This window comes from Rhea pennata, chromosome 2 (assembly GCF_028389875.1).
Source record: "Rhea pennata isolate bPtePen1 chromosome 2, bPtePen1.pri, whole genome shotgun sequence".
Taxonomy (NCBI): Eukaryota; Metazoa; Chordata; class Aves; order Rheiformes; family Rheidae; genus Rhea; species Rhea pennata.
The window spans coordinates 44,917,974-44,937,400 of record NC_084664.1 but is presented as its reverse complement, the minus strand read 5'-3'; the positions used below and the strand labels follow the sequence as shown (position 1 = coordinate 44,937,400).

Sequence of the window (19,427 nt, the reverse complement as noted above, 5' to 3'; positions counted from 1 at the left end):
GGAATTAATTAGCTTGAATTAGGACTGAGGATCAGATTTCATAAAATCTACTAGTGAAAAAGGCTATGGAAGAGCAATGCTTTAATTATTGTTATTAATCTTAGCACTCCAAATTTCCTCGTGACCTCAAGTAGATCTTTCCTTCTTTAGTCTCACCCCCCTCCAATAAAGAGTGGCCAAAGATTACTCCTTAAGTCACCCTGAGAACTAATTCATTTGAGAGAGGCTCAAATATTAAGGACAGTGAATTAAATGTAAATAAGTATATAGAACAAACAAAAAAGTTCAAGTATGTGAGGTACAAAAAATCAGAGCTGGTTTTTTTTTTTTTTTATATATAACTGGACTTCAATTTGCATTTATAAATCTGGTGATTCAGTGGAGTTCTTTGTTCAAATAATTCAGGTAAGCTGATTTTGATCTATCCAAAATGATTAACTCTTGTTTGTCTTTTAAGACAAGAATTCAGAACTGTCCCTCAAGCTCTTGGCAGAAGTTTCAAAATTAACTTCGCTCTCTCACCCAGCTGCTCTTTCACTCTTTGATTATAAGGCTCACACTTGGGAGGTCACTGCTGTTCAGGACAAAAATCAAGCATATTCTTAAAATCTGAGAGAGGATGATTTGAGAACAGCTTATTAGCACATACTTCATCAAGGCCATCAATAAAATTTCAGAATATATATGTATATATACACAATCCTATGAGAACCATGGCTTTGATGAAAAACGGGCTTGCCGGTAATTCTTCCATGACAGATGGGGCCACACCACAACTCAAACGTTCCCAGGTGAGAAGCCTGTGTCCTAATCTACAGAAAACAACAAAGCAAGGCATATTCAGTCAACATTTTTCACACATATCAGAACTCAAAAAGCCCAAGCAAAACAGACAAAGCAAGACAAGTAGCTGTCATGCGGATTTAACTCCAATGATACAAACTTGTTATCAAAAGAGGTTATCAGACAACAGAAGGTTTTTCCTGTCTAATCCGTCACAGTGTAAAACACTAAGCAACTTTGACTCTGTGTTGAGAAAAAGACAGTCAAGGATAGGCTCCAGGTCCAACCCCTTGGCACCCTGTCCCGGCACTGCCAAGCTGAGGAAGAATCTGTGTCGTGTCACCAGCAAGCAAAGCCCTTCCTTCAGGAGCAGAGAGATGAAAAGACACACACCATGTCCAACCTAGTGCTGCAGGCAGACAACATGTAGATGCAGCATTGTATTTACAAGAAGCTCACTGCAGGCTGAGGCTGCTCAAAACCATGGAGGAAATTTCTGAAATGCCCAAATAGAAGAGATGGTGACAGCACGGCAACACCAGCTGTGGGGAAGACACATAGCCCTTAGCCCGTGGGGAATTAGAGAGAATGATGGACAACCACATTATTAATCAAAATGCTCTCTCTAAGGTGCTCAGCAGCAAACAAAGTGAGATGCAGTTAACTGTTCCTCAAGCACTTGCTTGTGCAGGTTAAACTTATTCTTACCAAGAGAGTAGTATCTTAAGAAATGCTAAACAAGTAACAAAATAAGAAAGAAAGAAAAAATAAGAAAGATCTGCCTACTGATGAGTCTAACATCCTAACTAATCTTTCTCTGCCACAAACCGCCAATAGACCAGACCCATAGCTGGATGTCTGTCAGCAGTGTTTGGTAACAGAGTTATTCTCATTTCTTGACTACTGTTTGTAACTTCTGACTGCCAGATTTAATTTTATTAAATGCACTTGTGCTGGCTAAAGCCTGTCATGATACCTCCTCAGGGCTCAACTACAGGCTTCAGATTGAGATTGGGCTCCTCAGGACTCACTGTGTTCCTGGAAGAAAGACTAGATTACAATAGCAGTTTTGCACAGTGGTTAGTGCTGGTCTTTGCCACTATTGTTCTTCTCTTGCAGGAGGTTAGAAACATGAAAGTTAATAGAATTAACTTTGTTATTAGAAGATGCAGCTTTTTGTAGCAGACAGAAGGGTTTTCAAGTTCACTGCTAGGTACAGGATCCGAAGCAGGAGAAATGGTAATGAGATACCAAATCAGCCATTGATTCAGCTCTGCCAGCAGTGACTCAAAGCCATTATGTGGTGACTGCTCTTTTTTGAAGGTCTGTTCGAAGTATGTTGGTGGTCCTCATGTATTTCCTAGGAGACAAACATCTGCTGAACAAAACCCCCTATCAAAATCAATATAATTAGCATCTTTTTGAAACTCTTGGTTTAAAGGAAGGGCGGAGCTTTTTCCTGATCCTGTGAGTTGATCTTTCTTGTGTGGCAAATAGCAGCTTTCAGCTTCCAAATTGTTTTTGTTGGACAAGGAAACAGTTTTATTTCCCAGGTCTGACAGCATCACTCTGTCTATTAATTTTCATACACTTGGTGCTGATTAATGGTAGGGAGCTACAGTTAAACCTAAAAGACTTCAATATCTACATACCAGTGCAATTTAATGAAACTGAGGTAACTCTCAATAAAACTATTTTAAAAATGCCAGAGCTGTTAAATTAGGAACAGAAACACGAGAAATTGCATGGAACCCACTTACAAATTCAGCTTCTTGCCTGTCACCACTTTAACATAAAGAAAGATCTTCTGGAATCAAAGACTATGTATGGTGTTCAGAAATAAAAACACTTGAGTTAATCTTTTCGTTATGTTCAGTTTTATAGGTGCTGAATAACTTCTACTTTACCAAAATCAACTGAACCAGTAAATATGGGATGTCTTCAAAAAAAATATATCTTTAAAATTAAACTTCAGACACCCTCTAACACCTTCAGTATTTTCGACCTTAAAACTGTTAACTGTCCTACATCTTTTATTTTCTTAGAACTGAAATGAAATCCCTGTTTGAGCGCAATGCCTAGCATGCAATGTCAGAACCAGCTGTCTGGGTCATGAGATATGAGAAAGGACTCTGTATCTGTTTGAAGCTACAATCCGGCAAAATACATGCTTAAGTAAGTGACAAACTGGCTGCTGATACCTAATTCACGAACAAATACCTGCATTTAGGACAGCTAAAAACTCCTCTTTCATCCAGGACATGGAGTGTGTTGAAACACAGATAACTATTATGTGGAAAAGGGAAAACCTGATGCCACATAACATGCCTGTCGGAACAGCAGGTTCCTACGGCACAAGCGCGTTTTTGATGCTACCACTCACATGCAGGGAGAACATTGCCGGCTTCAATTCCATCCAACCCACTTGCCCCGGCTTTCCAACAGGGCTGCTGGCCTTTGGGGCAAGCACGAAATACAATAAATTTGAGATGAAAAACAACCAGTGACATCATGTCCTGCACCAGTGGAAGATAGCCTCTCACAATACAGCTGCTCCTATTTCTTTGAATAACCTGAAAGCTGAAACTTTCATTAAGCCAAAATGTGAAACTGAATTGATGGTGAATTTCTTGAGAGTGTTTTGGAAGACAGGAGCTCACTCATGCTGCTTTCACAGTGGGTGAGCTTGGAGATGGAAATTAAGAATACAGTCAGTAGGGTACTGGGCCATACTCTGTTTTCTTAATTAGCATATTCACAATATATACTTCAAAACTTCATAGTAGCAGTTCTATACTACAAAGCTTTTCATTTGATCAAGAAGTTAAAATATTTACCTAAAAAAAAAAAAAAAAAAAAAAGCCAGAGGGGGGTAAAAAAAAAATCATAGCATAAGCAGTAACCTACTTGCTGAAGAGGCTGACTGCATTCAGTAAGACAATACCGTAAGTAAAGACCCACCCATGACAATTGGAACATTTTTTGTTACAGTTTATTTTTTTGTGGTTAAAAACTGCATTTTTTAAATGGAATGTCTTACTTTGAAGTTAAGCTGGCAAAACTTGGCCTTTGAAAAGTATTTTTCATACCATGTCAGTGCAATCATCAAGTTAAATAACTCCCTTCCCCCCCCCCCTCTGATTTTTCTGTGTCTTTATTTGCTGAACAGTAGCAATTCTGGAATACTATATATTCAAGGATTTTATCTAGAATGATGGTGGAAGTGCTCCAAAATGCTGTTTTAATGAGCTTCAACAGAAAAGATAAATATAGAATTAGACATCCAGAACCTTTCCCCTCCCTCTAATGTCTCTTATATTGCAGAAGGTAAATTACAGACACATTGCAGACACTAACGCAGTCACAGTACGGTGTAGGCTGTTTTGCCTCTCTTTCAAGTTCTTGTTATTGAACCTGGAAAAAATCTTTCTGTGGTCCTGTGATCAAACACTGCCATTCAAACAAGAAAGACTAACAGAAACAGCCAAGAAACATGGCTTTTTGACCACTGACCACCATAATGACTTTGTTGTTAAAATAAATTTAAAAAAATAAACTAAAATGTCAGACTTGAGCTTCCCCAGTACACTCAGCTTCAGTTGCTTTTCTCTGTTGTGTAGTAACGTTTGGGGGAGGATGGCAAAGGGAAGAGACTTCAGTTATGCAAGAGGCTCCCAGTATTCAAAACATATGGAAACTGCCACTGCGATACTGCTTACATTATTTTGGCTAGATGAATCACAAACAGAAAGATCTTCACATGCTACTTCAGACACTTCATGCCACTTCACACTCCCAGGGTGGGAGCAGCACAGAAGAGCCCTCAGTGCTCCTCTGGTGGCCAGGGAAAGGTTTGCTTTGGGGGAGGCTGGGAAGGCATAGTGGAGAAGCAAGATCAGGAAGCGAGGACAAGCCCCACACAACCTTTTCTTGCTTTATGAGCCTTCCCTCTCTTGTTAGGGTCCTTAAAGTCACCAGGAGAGAATGTCCCCTAAAACACTTAAGGACACACTAAACATCTACTGGTTGACTTCTGTTCACAAAGCACTGAAAAAGTTCAGATATCCTCTCTTCTGAGCCACTTAATTCTTCTCAAGTTCTGCCAGGAAAATACTTGGAAAAAGCTCTCCATATCAGCCCTGATGGAATGAAGCCACATGAGAGCCTCCATGAGGCCCTTTGCTGCCCCGTCTGCAAGAAGACAGCAGCAATCAGATCACCACTGAGCCCTGCAGGAAGTGCAGACCACACATACAGCACCTGGATGCTTACTCCCTCCATCCTCCAAAAACTCTTATTTTATAGGGATATCTCGAAAGACCAATCCCCGTGGCTTCCACTTGTGGCTGAAATATGGCTGTGTAAGGGAGTTTGTCAAATTTGAACAAAACTTTTTTTTTCATGTTAGTTGCAATTTGCAGGCAAAGTCTCAAACTCAAACTTCTCCATACTCTGAATTTCAAAACGTTTAAAATGACTTGAAACCTAGAGGAAAAGTGCAGAGAGGAAGGGAGGAAAGGAGGGGAAAAAAAGAATCTTACTTTAAAATCACTTTATCTCGAAAGGGAAGTAATTCCCTTTGGTAAATATGAACATGTAAACCATTTGGTGGATGTTATTGAGCATAACATACTATCAACTCAAGTGGCTAGTCTGTGCTGAGCTAATTGCTTAAGTTACCTTTCTAAATGAGTTTTAAACTAGCTGGCTCAGGTGCAACAATGCTACACTGCGGTCGTAGGGACTGCAAAGCAGATGTACTCCATCATTCAAAGTGTCCTGAAGGGACTAATAAAATAATGCAGCAGGGAGAAAAAAAAATAAAATAAAAAACAGGAGTCGTGCCACTGCTGGCCAGAGCCGGTGCAAAAGCAGAACTCCTCCCAAAATCTGAATCACGTGCAAACAACTTTGCAGTGTTCCACATTGCTTCGTACTCTGATTTGCATGCTTTTATTTGCTTTTTTTGTTTTGCTTTGTTTTAAATTGTCAGCCCTTTACACTTAAGCAGTCTGAAATTCAAGCTGTGAATCTTTCTGGCTCATAAATTTTGCCTGCACAACTCATCTATCTTGTCTTGCATTTTACAAGTGCATCCAAGGAATAGCACTGTCCCTGGACCTTGTAGACACTTCTACTGCTGAGGCACCACAGAATGCAGTTCACAGACCCTCAGCTGTTTTGGTTATGCAGCAGTAACATATGGGAGAAATTTACTTTTTTGTTCATAAGCAAATATTTCTGCCATTGCATAAAAAGTGAGTAAGTCTGCTGAATTAGAAGATTTACACAGTCACTCTTCAAAGTAAAGAATGCACTTCAAGTTAAAAGGAAGAAGTGTTTATATTAAAATTAGTTTAGAATTAGAAACTGTGACTCAGTTCATTACCACTAGATGTTATGAATGATAAAAGAATGCAGTTCTCGACTGACGCTGTAGACTTCCAGAAATACTAGGAAAGATACGACAGGTGATATTGTTGCAGAAAGAAAAATGGAATATTCTCTCATTTGCATGCCATATTGTTCTCTAACTTCAATCTTATAAACCAAGCCAAAGATCTTAATTCAAACTGCAGTAATGCTGTTTTATACATCACGACCCAAACTACTGCATTACCACAAACTGATCTTACGCGTTTTTTTTTATTACTTTCAGTTACGAAGTAATAAACATCAGTGAAAGATTTTCTCACTAATTATATGACCATATTTCAGAAGTAAATATTTCATAAAATAGTTATTTAAAATATAAGAAGATATGGTCCTTTGTCCCAAAACCTGCAGACCAGTACCGGTGCAAATAAAAGGAGGCATAAAAAATGTAGAACATCAGCTCTTTTGAGATCTACCCCACCATCAAGATGTTTATAAGGGTTTATACAGTGCAGACTGTCTAGGGCCTAAGTCTTTTCTCACACACATTCCCTGAAGAGCCAAACTACATGACTTATCACCAATACATATCTGAAATATAAGTTAGCCCAACTTACGTTCCTTCAAGAAATAAGTACACATCATCTACTGTGGCTTACTGGGTAACATCTAAACCTATATCCTGCTAGTGAAAGGGAGTCTTCTTCTGAGCTAAATGGAAATGAGATCAAGTCTTGAGTAAGTAGGGAAACTTTTTTCAAAAAACACATCCATTGTCCTTAAAAAATACACAGTTTTAAATTCCAAGAAGTCCAGAAAATTTGGAATGGATCTTTACGGCAGGAAATGGAAATGTCTGCTATGAAATCAAAAGCATCTACAGCAACATCAGCCAAGGAAGTGTCCTACCTGGAGGTTAAATAAATGTAGTCTGGAGGAAAAAAAAAAAAAAAAAAAAGATGGAGCTGAAGATGGAGAAACCTGTCTTACTCAGTGATCAAAAATGACACAGCTTGCATCTGAAATTTTCATGGATGGCATGAAGTAACACAGATATTTTTTGACTTTTAAATGCAACAAACTCTTGATTTCCAAGAAACTCTTGATTTGAATCAAAGTCACAATCTATCCGATAGTTATAACTGAAGAGTAAGTTCAGGCTGAACTAACTACAAGTGAAATTTAGCCATGCACAAGGTGGAGGAACGGCCGGGAGCTTCTGCTGGTGTTGTACGAATGGCATGTCTCTAAAAGGCCTAAACAGAAGAAGCAGCACTGATAAAGTTGGCCATACCATTGAAACCTGCGGGAGCCACAGAATGAAGCCACAGAAGGCCAACCAGGCAACTGCTTTCTAAGCAAAAGGGCACATGTTTCCTACTGATTCTGGACCCATCCTGTAGTTTCTCACAAAGAAGTCCATCTTGACGACTCTCTCCTACTATGTGTTTTTATCCATTATGTCATGTCCTCATAACAAAACTGTACTTCCCTACAGATGCACAGTCCAGTGGCTGCATATGCCCTGAGGCACCACCAAATGTCCCACACAACCTTGGTTAGTGGTCCCCAGAGCCTGTGCTGCGCTTGACCTGCGGTGGGGACTGCTCCTGGGTTGCCGGCAGGCCTCCGAGGACAGCAGCAGCACCCAGGGGCCAAATCATGACGAGGCACGGCACCCTCATGCCTGGAGGACTCAGACAAAGCAATAACAGAAGGAATTAAAGATTTAAACTCTCTGCCAAAGATAAAGACTGTGAACTGACAGAAGTTAAAAGGATGCTTAGAGGGTTCAAGATGTAAAAGAAATTTCTGCTAACTATGAGTTCAGCATGTGCACTTGTGGAGCACAGAGAGCGAAAGATAACTGCGATTCCATTAAAAATGACAGTTGGGAATTGGGGACAGGATAAAGAAAAGGAAAATTTGTTAAAACAGTTATTTTTCAATGGACTTTACATAGATCATATATTCTGATATAGTAGGGATGGATTTATACACTGCAGCCAGCAGATAACAATAAAAATATTTACAAAATGGAATTCCTAGAAAGTAGACAATGTAAAAAATTCAGATAATATTAACATCGTATATGTTAAAGGCAGTGAGGATACAAATAAGGGAACTTTGTTTTTCTGAACACAGATCATTTCTGAAGATAACAACACGTAAGAGATAAAAACCTTTTTTAAATCAGGTCCACAGAGTATTACCAGTACTAAACTTTAATAGAATGCTGTTTATTCGAAGTTCTCTGTAGCACTCAACGAAAGTTTTAAGCTAACTAGTATAACTAAACTATATATATATACAGAGAGAGAGAGAGAGATAAATGAGATATATATATATATATATATATATATATATATACACACACACACACACACACACACATATATATAGTAATGCATTACTTACCTTGGTAAAATGAGATTAAACTCCTCAACAAAATCATTTTTTAGAATAGCTTTTTAGTGTTTTACACATATGAATGAAGAGTCACAATTAAATAAAAAGATACAGAGGCAAACTAAGAGAAAGAGGCTAAGCAGTTTGAAGCAAAACATTTTAAGTTCATCCACTGAGAAAACCTATTTACAGCACCACTAATGACAAACATGGTATCATTTGCTGATCCAGTAAGAAAGAAAGAAAAACTGTGTAAAACTTGCTGCTATCCATTGCCCATCAAACCCTCAACTGGAAATACTGTTTAATGTTTTATTCATGATCTCCTAGAAAGAATATTGCTCTTAAGTATGCAATTCCGTGTTCTAAGACTACTTCTCTGAAGCAAAGATTAAATAATTGAATTTACTCTCCATGGTTGGAGAAGCTAAGAGATGACCTAGGAGAAATATTTAAACTAATGAGAGAGGCAGAAAATATAACTATCAGTTCATTCTAGTGAAATGAGTCTTCACAAAAAGGCAGTTCTTGGGCCCTATTTAAGGGCAGGGCCAATAATGATCATTATTTGAAGTAAAGTCTTGCTGTCTGAGGCACTTGCAAATACATCTGTGTTGTTGAGGACTTTTTTCCAATTGAAGGTTTTGTTCTGCTAAAACTCTTGCCCCAAAATGCCACAGTTGTTTGTTACTTGTGGCACTCTTACCTACATGAATATATTGCTTCCCTCCGCTTTCTTTGTGTAAGATATTTGTAGCTCCACATTAGAAATAATAACAAAAGGAACATATAGTTACTACGAAAAAGGAACAATACAAAATTCTTGAACATGCATTATATTCATGCATTCACCTTCTCGAAATTTTCCCAGAGCTAGCAATTGGCCCCATGGCATCTGATAACCAGAAGTATTTACAAAGCAAATGAAATTCAGGAAGTACTGTAATTACTAAAAAGTGCTGTGAGAGAGCATAGTGGAAGCATCAGCAGAGGATAATTATCGCAATTGAGACATGTTCCTGTGAGATTCCAGAGAGGAATCATTAAGCCTTTGCATTTATTCAAAAAGAGAAAAATTAAGATTTTTAAAGACATCCAAGGATATTGGGAGCCGAACGCTTTGAAAACTCTACACTAAAACTGTATCCTAAGCTGGCCAATCCAAAGAGAAATCGGTTTGCTACTGACAGAGCAGTTGGGCATTTTTACTTGAATTCAGTGCTTGCAAAAGTGGTAGATGAACAGGATTTCATGTTAAAGCACCCCATTCACCAATGCAAAGAGAGGCAGTACTGAAGGACCTTCATTGTTAATACTGCCTGTCACATGTTGATTGAGCAGTATGGCGCTATAGTCAGATTTATTCATTTGGTCAGACTTACTCATCTGTTGACTTCTCTTTTCGTAGTGGTAAGAAGGGGTCTACAGAATCAGCCTCACATGGGGCTGCACTCTGCTGTGTGAAAACTTACCCATTGGGCTCTGCTCTGTTTATTTCAGAAAAACATTCCTAATAAAGGGAAAACATAAGCCAAAAAGCCTCTAAAAACAATCAAAACTACTGAGAGTGTTCATGAAATTCATATGGAATCTGCAGAGCACCAAGAGTTTGCAGATTTCTAGAGACAACTGTAACTTTCTCAGCCTGGAAGAAATACAAAGATATTTACTAATTATTTATGGGACAGACAATTATCTTGCACTGTATATCTAAGGCTGAACATCCTGAAATGCTTATTTGTTGAGCAAGCAGGGCAGTTGAGCAATTCCCTTTTGAATGGAATGAAGCCAAGGAGTTAGATGGAGAAGGACCCTTAGCAAGAATGATTTACTAATACAGACACAATACTGCTCTGTTTGCTTAGGTATTGCACATCTGACCAGCAAAGAGTTTTAAGTGCCAGCAAATAACCTTTACACTGTCACAGGGTTGAAGCAGGGCAGTCTGCAACTGCAACTGCCCAGCTCTGCATTTTTTATGAGCTAATATACAGTAGTTCAAGTTAGGAAGTCAAGCAAGGTGTGATATGTTTTTGCCTGGGAAACATGCAGAATAAAGGGCCTTCACGGCACCCTCTGTGCCTTCCTTTCCTTGTAGGAGCAGCAAAGCTTTACCCTTTCCTCCCGTACTCTCGGCCTGGGCCAGCTTAGATGAGTGACCCCCAGCTGTGCTCAAGTGCCCAGTTACACAAATGTAGTCTGCTGTAACATCTGTTTTATTTCTAACAAAAAAGTACATCCAACCAAATCTACATCTCATTTGTCATAGGAACACTAGCTGGGAAAGAACTCTGTATTCAAAATGAACATTTGAGATACACCTTTGGGAGGATATACGAAGTCATGCTCCATGAGTTATTCATTGTGAAAGCTAGAACTGCGGTGTCCAGCCTTTCTGATGGGCTGTTTAGCATCAGATGAAAACTACCCCCACCAGTCCCTCTTCAGACATGACTTGATAACTGAGCACAACGGCCCCACATGTGAACACTTTACCACACACACATAATACACACACACACACGCTATTCATATACACACTTCCCATTGCATTTTGAAGATCCTATCTGTTACGGTGCAAGGTACAGACATGCCCTTGTCATGTAATTGCTTGTAATGACACATCCTAGTCATGACACCTGGCAAGCAGGCTTCCAAAAAGTTTGTCACTCAACTATAGTGGTTGTGTTTTGGCCCAACAAGGGTATACATCTTGGGGAACATAACTGAGGAGGCCAGCATGGAGAGAAGCTAGCTGCCAAAACAGTACATGTGGTCCATAATACAACTTCCTCAGGAAATGGGGTGGTATAAAATGTCTGGCAGCCAAGCTGATTTCTTTTCTAATGGGCCCCATCCAATCAATTATTAGGTGATAAGCCTTGAACCTGAAGATCAGAATTTGGGTGAGAGGAGATGTGGACAAAAATGTAAAAACTGCCCCGCTCACTGCCATGCCTGAAAGAAATCCAGATGAAAATCCCCAATCAATTTAATTTAACCCTGAAAGGATTGATTACTTTTCCCTTGCAGTAAGATCATGTCTTGAGCAGTAAAGGTTAATAACAGACAGTGTTGCATACTTCCGCTAATGTTCCCTGGTTCCTCATTTTTTAACTGAAATCCATAAAGAGGTCACAGCAATAACTACAGCCGATTTTATTTCCGTGCCAATTACTGAGATGCTGGGAGGATAATGCTCAGACTCTGATTGTGATTTTCCAAGTATGCTAGGAGACTTGATTCTCCTTGCTTCTCTATGCAGGAAGATAAGCAATTGCCAGGAGGGGGATAAAGCAAGATGTTTCTATCTTGCTGGGAAGCTTAAATATAGGTTCATAACGCAGATGTAAAAACTAAGCAGAAGTTGTAATGGGAAACTATGTCAATAAGAAGAAAGTAGGACTGAATGTTTTTTGCAGTAAGAAGTGAATGAATATGAATGGCCAGTATCACTTTGAATCCACCCAACTGCTCATGTGATCATGTTTGCTCTCTGGCTTCACAGGAAAGGAAGGAAGGAATAAAAAAATCTTTAAACATAGATTTCAATAGTACCCTACACTAATAATTAGGCCCAAATACTCTCTTTTATGTGAATCAAATATACTATGATAATTTCTAATTCTTGTGTTAGGAGCTACAAAACCTGTTTCTTAAAAGGACCAAATGGGATTTTACAGACACTCTGTACTTCAGCTAGACCAGTTACTGATTTTACCTAGCTCTGCCCCAAGAAGCAATATGCTTTGCTTGCATCTGAATAGCACCCAGGTAAATGATAACTCTCAAAATATTTACTTCTCAAACTATCTTTGCAACCAAACGCTGTACGAGCACAATAAATAAGAGGGAAAAACATCCAACAACTTTCTCACATGGAAACTTTCTTCAGGAGATGAAGAGCCGATTAACTGAGAATGCAGTAATAGTTATAACCATTAATATCTAATTTCACTCTATCTCTTGGAAGAAAAATAAGCAATCACGCTATCTGATCAAAACTCCTATTTTGTGTCCCACATTGTTCGCTTTGAATAACCATCTTATTCCTGATTGGAAGCTAATTTAAAAATAAAAAACCTAAAGAAAACAATTTTGAATTTTTAGTTTTCATTCCTTATCATGCTGCTCTTTTTGTCTCAAGCAGGCAGTATAAAAATATTCTCCTTCATTTCCTGCTCAAGTAATGTGTCCTGTATGAGACAACCTGGAATTTGACCACGGAGCATGCAGGGTACCGCATCCTTGCTATTCACACTCCTTCCATCGGGTATTGCTACGATGTTAAATAGGTTACTCCTGTGACTTAATGTACGCATACCATGCCAAAGCTTCAAGGGCTCTGCCTACGTTACTCTGCCCACTGTTCTGCATAGCACGAGTCTGCCATATTTCACACAGGTAATATATGATAGTTAGAGCCAAGCAAAATTGTCAATAACTACATTTTTTTTAAAAAAAAAGAAGTCTATGATATGGAGTCTTCCAGCCTGCGCTAGAAGTTTTACATTTTTGCATGAAGGTGATTTGACTATAATTTATATGTACATTGTACCGTTCAATTACTGTACACAGCAGTTGTGCAGATGACTCTCTTTTAATTAGAGTATTAAGTGCATCTTCTGCATAAAGAACCAGGCAATGAATAAGGAGGAATTTAATGAAAGTAACAAAAAAAGAAAAAGAAAAAAAAGGCTGAGAATTACTTAAGATGCAGCTCCTGCAACAAGGATTTCCTGCTTTCCTGCTCATTTAACTCCAGGAATTACAACTAGTTCTTTAGACAATTTGAGGGAGGAATCTTTGCAGATTTGTGGCCTCAGGGAGGTCTTGTCAAGCACCAAGAATCAGGCAACTCATCACTAAACTTTGCACAGTTGATGACCACAGAGATGACAGCTGAAGATTTCAGAAGAAAGGTAATGGCTGGAACTGGGCTTTAGATGTGGCAGGGATACACCACTGAATATATTCTATGGATATTGCCAGAAAATGACAGGATTTCATTAAGCTATGGCAAGTACAAATGGTATAAAACTGCTTCATATATGAACTGCCCTCCATGAGTATTAGCAGCTGCTGTTAAAGGGATCCTGACAACCTGAAATCCTGGTCCTTTTATAACCTGTAACACAGTTGTCGATCTAGCTATATTCCCAGGTAATAATGAAAGCACAGATATTTAATTATGTGGTCTTTGCTCTAACTGGAAAAAAATTAGACACATGAAGGCAACATGATTTTTGTGCACACTTAAACTCACTACTATCAGACTAAAATGTTTGATTAACACTAACTTGGGCAGGGACTGAGTCCTTATGGATCATAAAGGATTGGCTTCAACCACAAGAGCTGTATGCCTTCATAGATGGGCCAATAACATTGCCAAGCCCAACATACACTCCAGTACTTCTGTATTCTAAATTGTTCAGTGCATTTTAAATTTCAGTGAATAAGTGATGGCTACACTTACCTGGTAGACCAGGTGGGGTTTTCAGGTATTTTCCATTAAAATGTTGAATTACTACTTCACATTTTTCTGTAGACTCCATTCTAGAAAAGAGAAAAGGGCGGGATGAGGATAGAGGCAAAAATTGTTACTAGAACAGTATGAAAATGTTCAGTCAGCAAAAATAAAAAGGAAAACAAGAGAAAAGGACAAGTACAGATGCTGATAGAAATCTTAAAAGCTGTTCTTGCTACTTTCTGCAGAGAAACCAGTGGAGCTCCTTATAGGATGGTGTGGCCAGCAGCGAGACCCCACCACCCTCAAAGCCTGCAGCTGCGCTCCCAGCTGTGCCTGAGCTGCGGCCGTGTCAAGGAACAGCTCGTGCTTGACTCTGGAGGTCACCCTGAACAAGGACAGTCTTTATAGTGTCACGTGCTGCCTGAAAAGGCAAAAGACTCCTCTCCAGATTTCTTGGGCACCCAAAATAACCTCAAAGGGCATGAAAAAGAACAGGAGTTGGACAACAACCCGGAGGATTAAGCAACAATTGTTAAGGTTTACGATGATAAAAAACCCACCCTGCAAAGACAGACTGTACAGTAAAACAAAGAGAACACATATGTGCCTACTACATAAAGCCAGATTCAGGGTGAAGACATGAAGTTCCACACAATACTGCCAGAGGAAATGACCTACTCATCATCTTGTATGACCTCATGCATGGCTTTCAGTATTAGCATTAAAGCATTAACACAGAACTAGTACATATATTATTGAAGCATACTGGCTGAATCCTAAACCATGTTTATATCACATTGAGGAATCTGTAATTCCTTCAGACCCTGCAAACTGACTGCACGCTGGTCCTGAGAACAGTTGACTGCTACAGAGTGTGTACAGAAACGCTTGAAGAGAGGAAAGAGAGAAATGGAAAGCTAATAACCAAGCAAAAAATGTACTGTTTTTTCTCCTCTAAAAACTGTGTTTAAAACCACATTCAATATTCCTTCAATATCCTGGTTCTTACCTCCAGGTGCTCCTTCCAAAATAACTCCACTGACATAAATATTAGTTACTTCTTACCACTCAAGATCTTTAAAAACACATTTATCCACCACCCTTCCTATCACGTGGTCATGAGAAAGAGTTAACATGCCTTCTGTATAGTTCATGGATTAGAGTCTCAACATACAGCTTACAGCAGGGGGCTGTCTCCCAGGATAAAAGCTGGAATTCAAAAGAACACCTCAAAACCACCACCACTGCCAAAAAAAAAAAAAAAATGGTGGGAAAAAAGAAAAGAAAAAAAAAGGAAAAAAAAAAGTCTTACTTAATATTTTGACCTATTCAAAGTTTTTTGTCAGCTTGTTTCAGGTGGAACCATTAAAAATTGCCTCTTCTGAGTTGTATCACCATTTTTACTTCTATGTCTTCTGGGCTGGGCCATTCCTACAAGCCCAAAGACATTGGGACTTGTTAACTTTGGCTTCATTCAGATTTAACTAAGCAAATGTCTGCACTGAGCCTTTAGAGACTCTTGTCTCTGAAAGAATAAATGCAATAAAAGTCTGTTTGCTGTAGCTGCAGGCGCTTAGTGTCAAACCACGTTACGTTGCACCACGCAGCACTGACAATTTCATTTTAATACATGGAGCACATTTTAACAAGGCAAAACAGCCCCTGCAAAGAATGCAATATATAAGCTGCCAAGTGAAAGAGACTCAGTGCACTTTATGCATTTTATGTGGGAAGAGAATAAGAATGAAACCCACAGTGTTCTGGGATAAAAAGGCCATCATTCGAATAGCAGTCTTAAAAAGAATGTGCACATTTTCATCTCAAGCTTCACAATTAACTGCTCTCAAACGCCATTGCCAGCTCTCTGTAATCTGGCACACGCATCGCTTGAAACCGACGCCGGCGTTATCAAGCTCGATGGAAAAGATGGCATAACAGACAAAGCCGGCTACACGTGCTCCCTTCAGACGCGTTGCTGCACCCGCTCGCCGTCCCGGCTACCTGAGCGTCCGCGTGCCTTCTGCTACGCGCACGTCCTGCCTCCCAGCTCGGCGCTCGTCGGCCCGCCGGCCGCCACCTAATCAGGTCTATCCCAGCGGTATATATGCGTGAATTATAGTTTTATCGTGTGCATCAATAATTTCTGTTTTTAGAAGTTATTTTTTCAAATTGTGTTCTGGCTTTTAATTTAGTTAGAATACCGATGGACTGGGAAGAACGAGGACTACAGAGGAGGGAACAACCAGATATAGTACTAAAGCTGCCTGACACTTGCCACCACAAGACGCTGGTTTTGGTTTAGTTCAAACACTGACCAGGTGGCAATGTCTATGCTGGGTGCCTCCCCATAAGCTGAAGCTATCCATCTGCACACATAAACTGAGAGATTCCTCTTTCACTGTTTATTTATTTTAGCCAGGATGACTTCCATATCTGGGAAAGGGCCCAAAGAAAAATGTACTTTTGTTTAGCCTACACTAATAAATTCTACCGATGTTTTCTTTGAAAAGCTATGGAATTCCTCTAGTGTAGCTAGTGTGTCTTCACTGTGTCTTCAAAATTGAGGGAGAGGAACAAATTAAGCTTTTTGCCATGGATCTATTCATCTTGTCTGAGATGCAAATGTTTCAAAATGTTGAATGGGTGGGATTTCTATTTAACAAAAGTATCACTAACAGGAACATTGCACGTTAAAAGCTAGCCTCCAGGGACAGGTTTCCTACAGAAGAATGTCATCAGAGCATGGGTAAACTTGCAGCAAAAGCACAATTAAACCCATTTTTTAGGTTTGTGGGTTTTTTTTCATAACTGAAGGAACAAAAATGTGGCAAATGATAATTTTCTGGGGGGAGGGAAAGATAGCTGCCTTAAAAATTTCTATTGAATTATATGGATATTCAGCTCTCCTGCTGGAAAGGTGAGGACATCAGCTTCACGAGGTAACAGAAATTTGGTTCTGATCAGATCATTTTGCCAAGTATCAAACTCTCTTCAACAATATGTTTTTGGTGCTGATTTCAAAGGGAGCTTAGATGATAATTCATGTTCAAATACAATTTGAAGATAACTAGAATGCATAGGAGTATCAGCTTGAGTAAAGAAATGCTTTGCAGAAAAAAATTATCAAAGCCAAAATCCAGGTTCATTTAGTATTTGTTAATGGTAAAAAAAAAATTATCTAAAACAAATAAAACAACAAAAATACCCAAATTTATTTGTATGTGTCTCTATACATCTCCTGGTTCTGCAGACTCAGAAGTAGAGTTTTCAAATACAGTATCTAGACTGAGTATATTCCATTCAAATGAAAGGAAAGCCATTTAGAAAATCTAACTAGAAAGGCTGTGGTTACAGTTTTTCTAGCCATAGTTTACAAAGTTAAGATGTTCCAATATGATCAGTAAATGAACAATTAGGGGTGTTTAATATTAAGCAGATATCGCCACCAGATCATTTGAGCTTCACCTCTTGCTGTTAAATATTTATCCTATATCATTTAAAAGAATCTTAATATTCTCTCTATAGACTGTGGTGGTTCCAAAGTAGCCATTACACGCTGTTACAAGTAATAGGGAACCTTCATAATGAAAATGCACCAAAAAAAAAAAAAAAAAAAAAAAGTAGAAATAAAGCTCTTTCACAGGCTTATTTCAAAGACTGACGCAGTGTCACAAAACAAAGTTTATAAATTTACACTATAAAGAATAATATAATGACTACATAATTATTATGAAAGAAATATTCAATATCATATAGTCACCAGTGTGTGGCTAAAAATGTGGGTTTGACTTCCATATACCCTATAGTCACTTCACTTAATAATAATAATGTAAATGAGAGTCAGGCTTATGTTTTTTGTATTCCAAATAAATATTTGAATTTGCTTAAATTGTTGCTACCATATTTATATTACGATCAACATATAATAGTGTTGTTTTAGTATATTAATACGAGTAGGAATAATAAATCCTGCAGGAGGGGGCTTTCTTTACTATTTAAGGCATTTTCCAACAATGGAAGTAGGTAGGTAGCGGCAGTATTTTACAGATGAGAAGCCTGAAGAACTGAGGTCATGGTTAGAAGACACACTGGAGAACTCAAATTTCCTTAGCCTATCAAAAATATGACTAGAGGGGCAGTTTGATAGTGATGCATAAGTACCTTTGTGGGTAGAATAAACTGGGTATTAAGTAGCTCTTTAATCTTGTGGAGAAAGTCATGACAAGAACCAGATAAATTTAAAAGAGAAATTAGGCAGAAATGTTTAACTACAAGGAAGATGATCCACCGGAATGTTACTTAGAAAAGAGGTGGCTTTTCTTTTTCTTTTCTTTTTTCTTTTTTTTTTTTTTTTTTTTTTTTTTTTTTTTTTTGGCTGGTATCTTCGAATCTCTTCTAAAAGCTTTATTTCAGTCCAAGACAAGTAATACCTCAGTATTAGGTAACTGGGAGTACTTTAACTGCCTATGATATAAAAGAGATCAGAGAAAATGTTCTTCTTGTCTTAAATACTCTGACGCTACAAAATAGTCCTTATTAGTATGAGGTTTCTTAGTCCCCAGTCCTCTTTATATTCTGCTCTTTATTCTTTCATGGTGACATGGTCAATGATTTCTAAAATTTATTTTGCTGTTTTAATTTCTGGCATTCAAAAGCTGTGATATAGCTGCAATCTGTGATTTTCTTCTGTCCTGTAAGTGATTCAGGTATGTTGTGTCCCCATCTTTTCAACTGGTAAGAGATTGCTTCAAGATGGCTGTACTGTTTGTTTTAAATCTGTTATATGATGGAAAATATTTCCCTTTGACTAGGAAGAGATATTCGTTTGGACAAATTCTCCTTGTTTTACATAAAATCTATTTTTTATCAGTATGTCTTGCCTGTATACGCCTCATGTTCATTTCTGTTTGCATGAACAACTGGCGGGTGTCTGATGCCTAAATGACACTGACATTATCCTGAAAAACACAGACCAATGCAAAACTTCCTTTAATGAAAAGCATATACAAATTAAAGGCTAGGCTCTCTCATTTGGCTTCAGTGCAGTCTGGAGCAGATCCATTTGTACTGAAATCCATGCAAAACTAGCATAAATGGATAATGATCCTGTGTGAGGCTCAAAATCTCCTTCCCATTTTCTCTTACTTGCTTTCAGTCACGGAGTCAAATAGTATTTCCAAAGACTAAAACTAATACATGTAAAACAGAGATAAGCATGCGCAAATTTTAATAAAAAACACATGCAGGAAGAAAAAATCATTCCATTCAAAGCTCTACTGAAACAGCTTTAGCCATAAGACAAGGGTAGAGCCAAAACTCCAAACAACAAAACAGGTGAATTCTCTATTACAGATCCCTCCAGATCCCTCCTGAAGGAACAGACGTATCT

General features: G+C 38.5%; 1 protein-coding gene across 8 annotated transcripts in view; it reads right to left on the bottom strand.

Moving 5' to 3' along the window:
• The window catches only part of RBMS3 (RNA binding motif single stranded interacting protein 3), a 700,426-nt gene that overhangs the window by 127,889 nt on the left and 553,110 nt on the right, over window positions 1-19,427 (bottom strand). For all 8 annotated transcript variants that reach the window (XM_062569353.1, XM_062569354.1, XM_062569352.1 and 5 more), the window contains one exon: window positions 14,045-14,124. In XM_062569353.1, coding sequence (XP_062425337.1) covers window positions 14,045-14,124 — 80 coding nt within the window. The remainder of the gene's footprint in view (window positions 1-14,044; window positions 14,125-19,427) is intronic.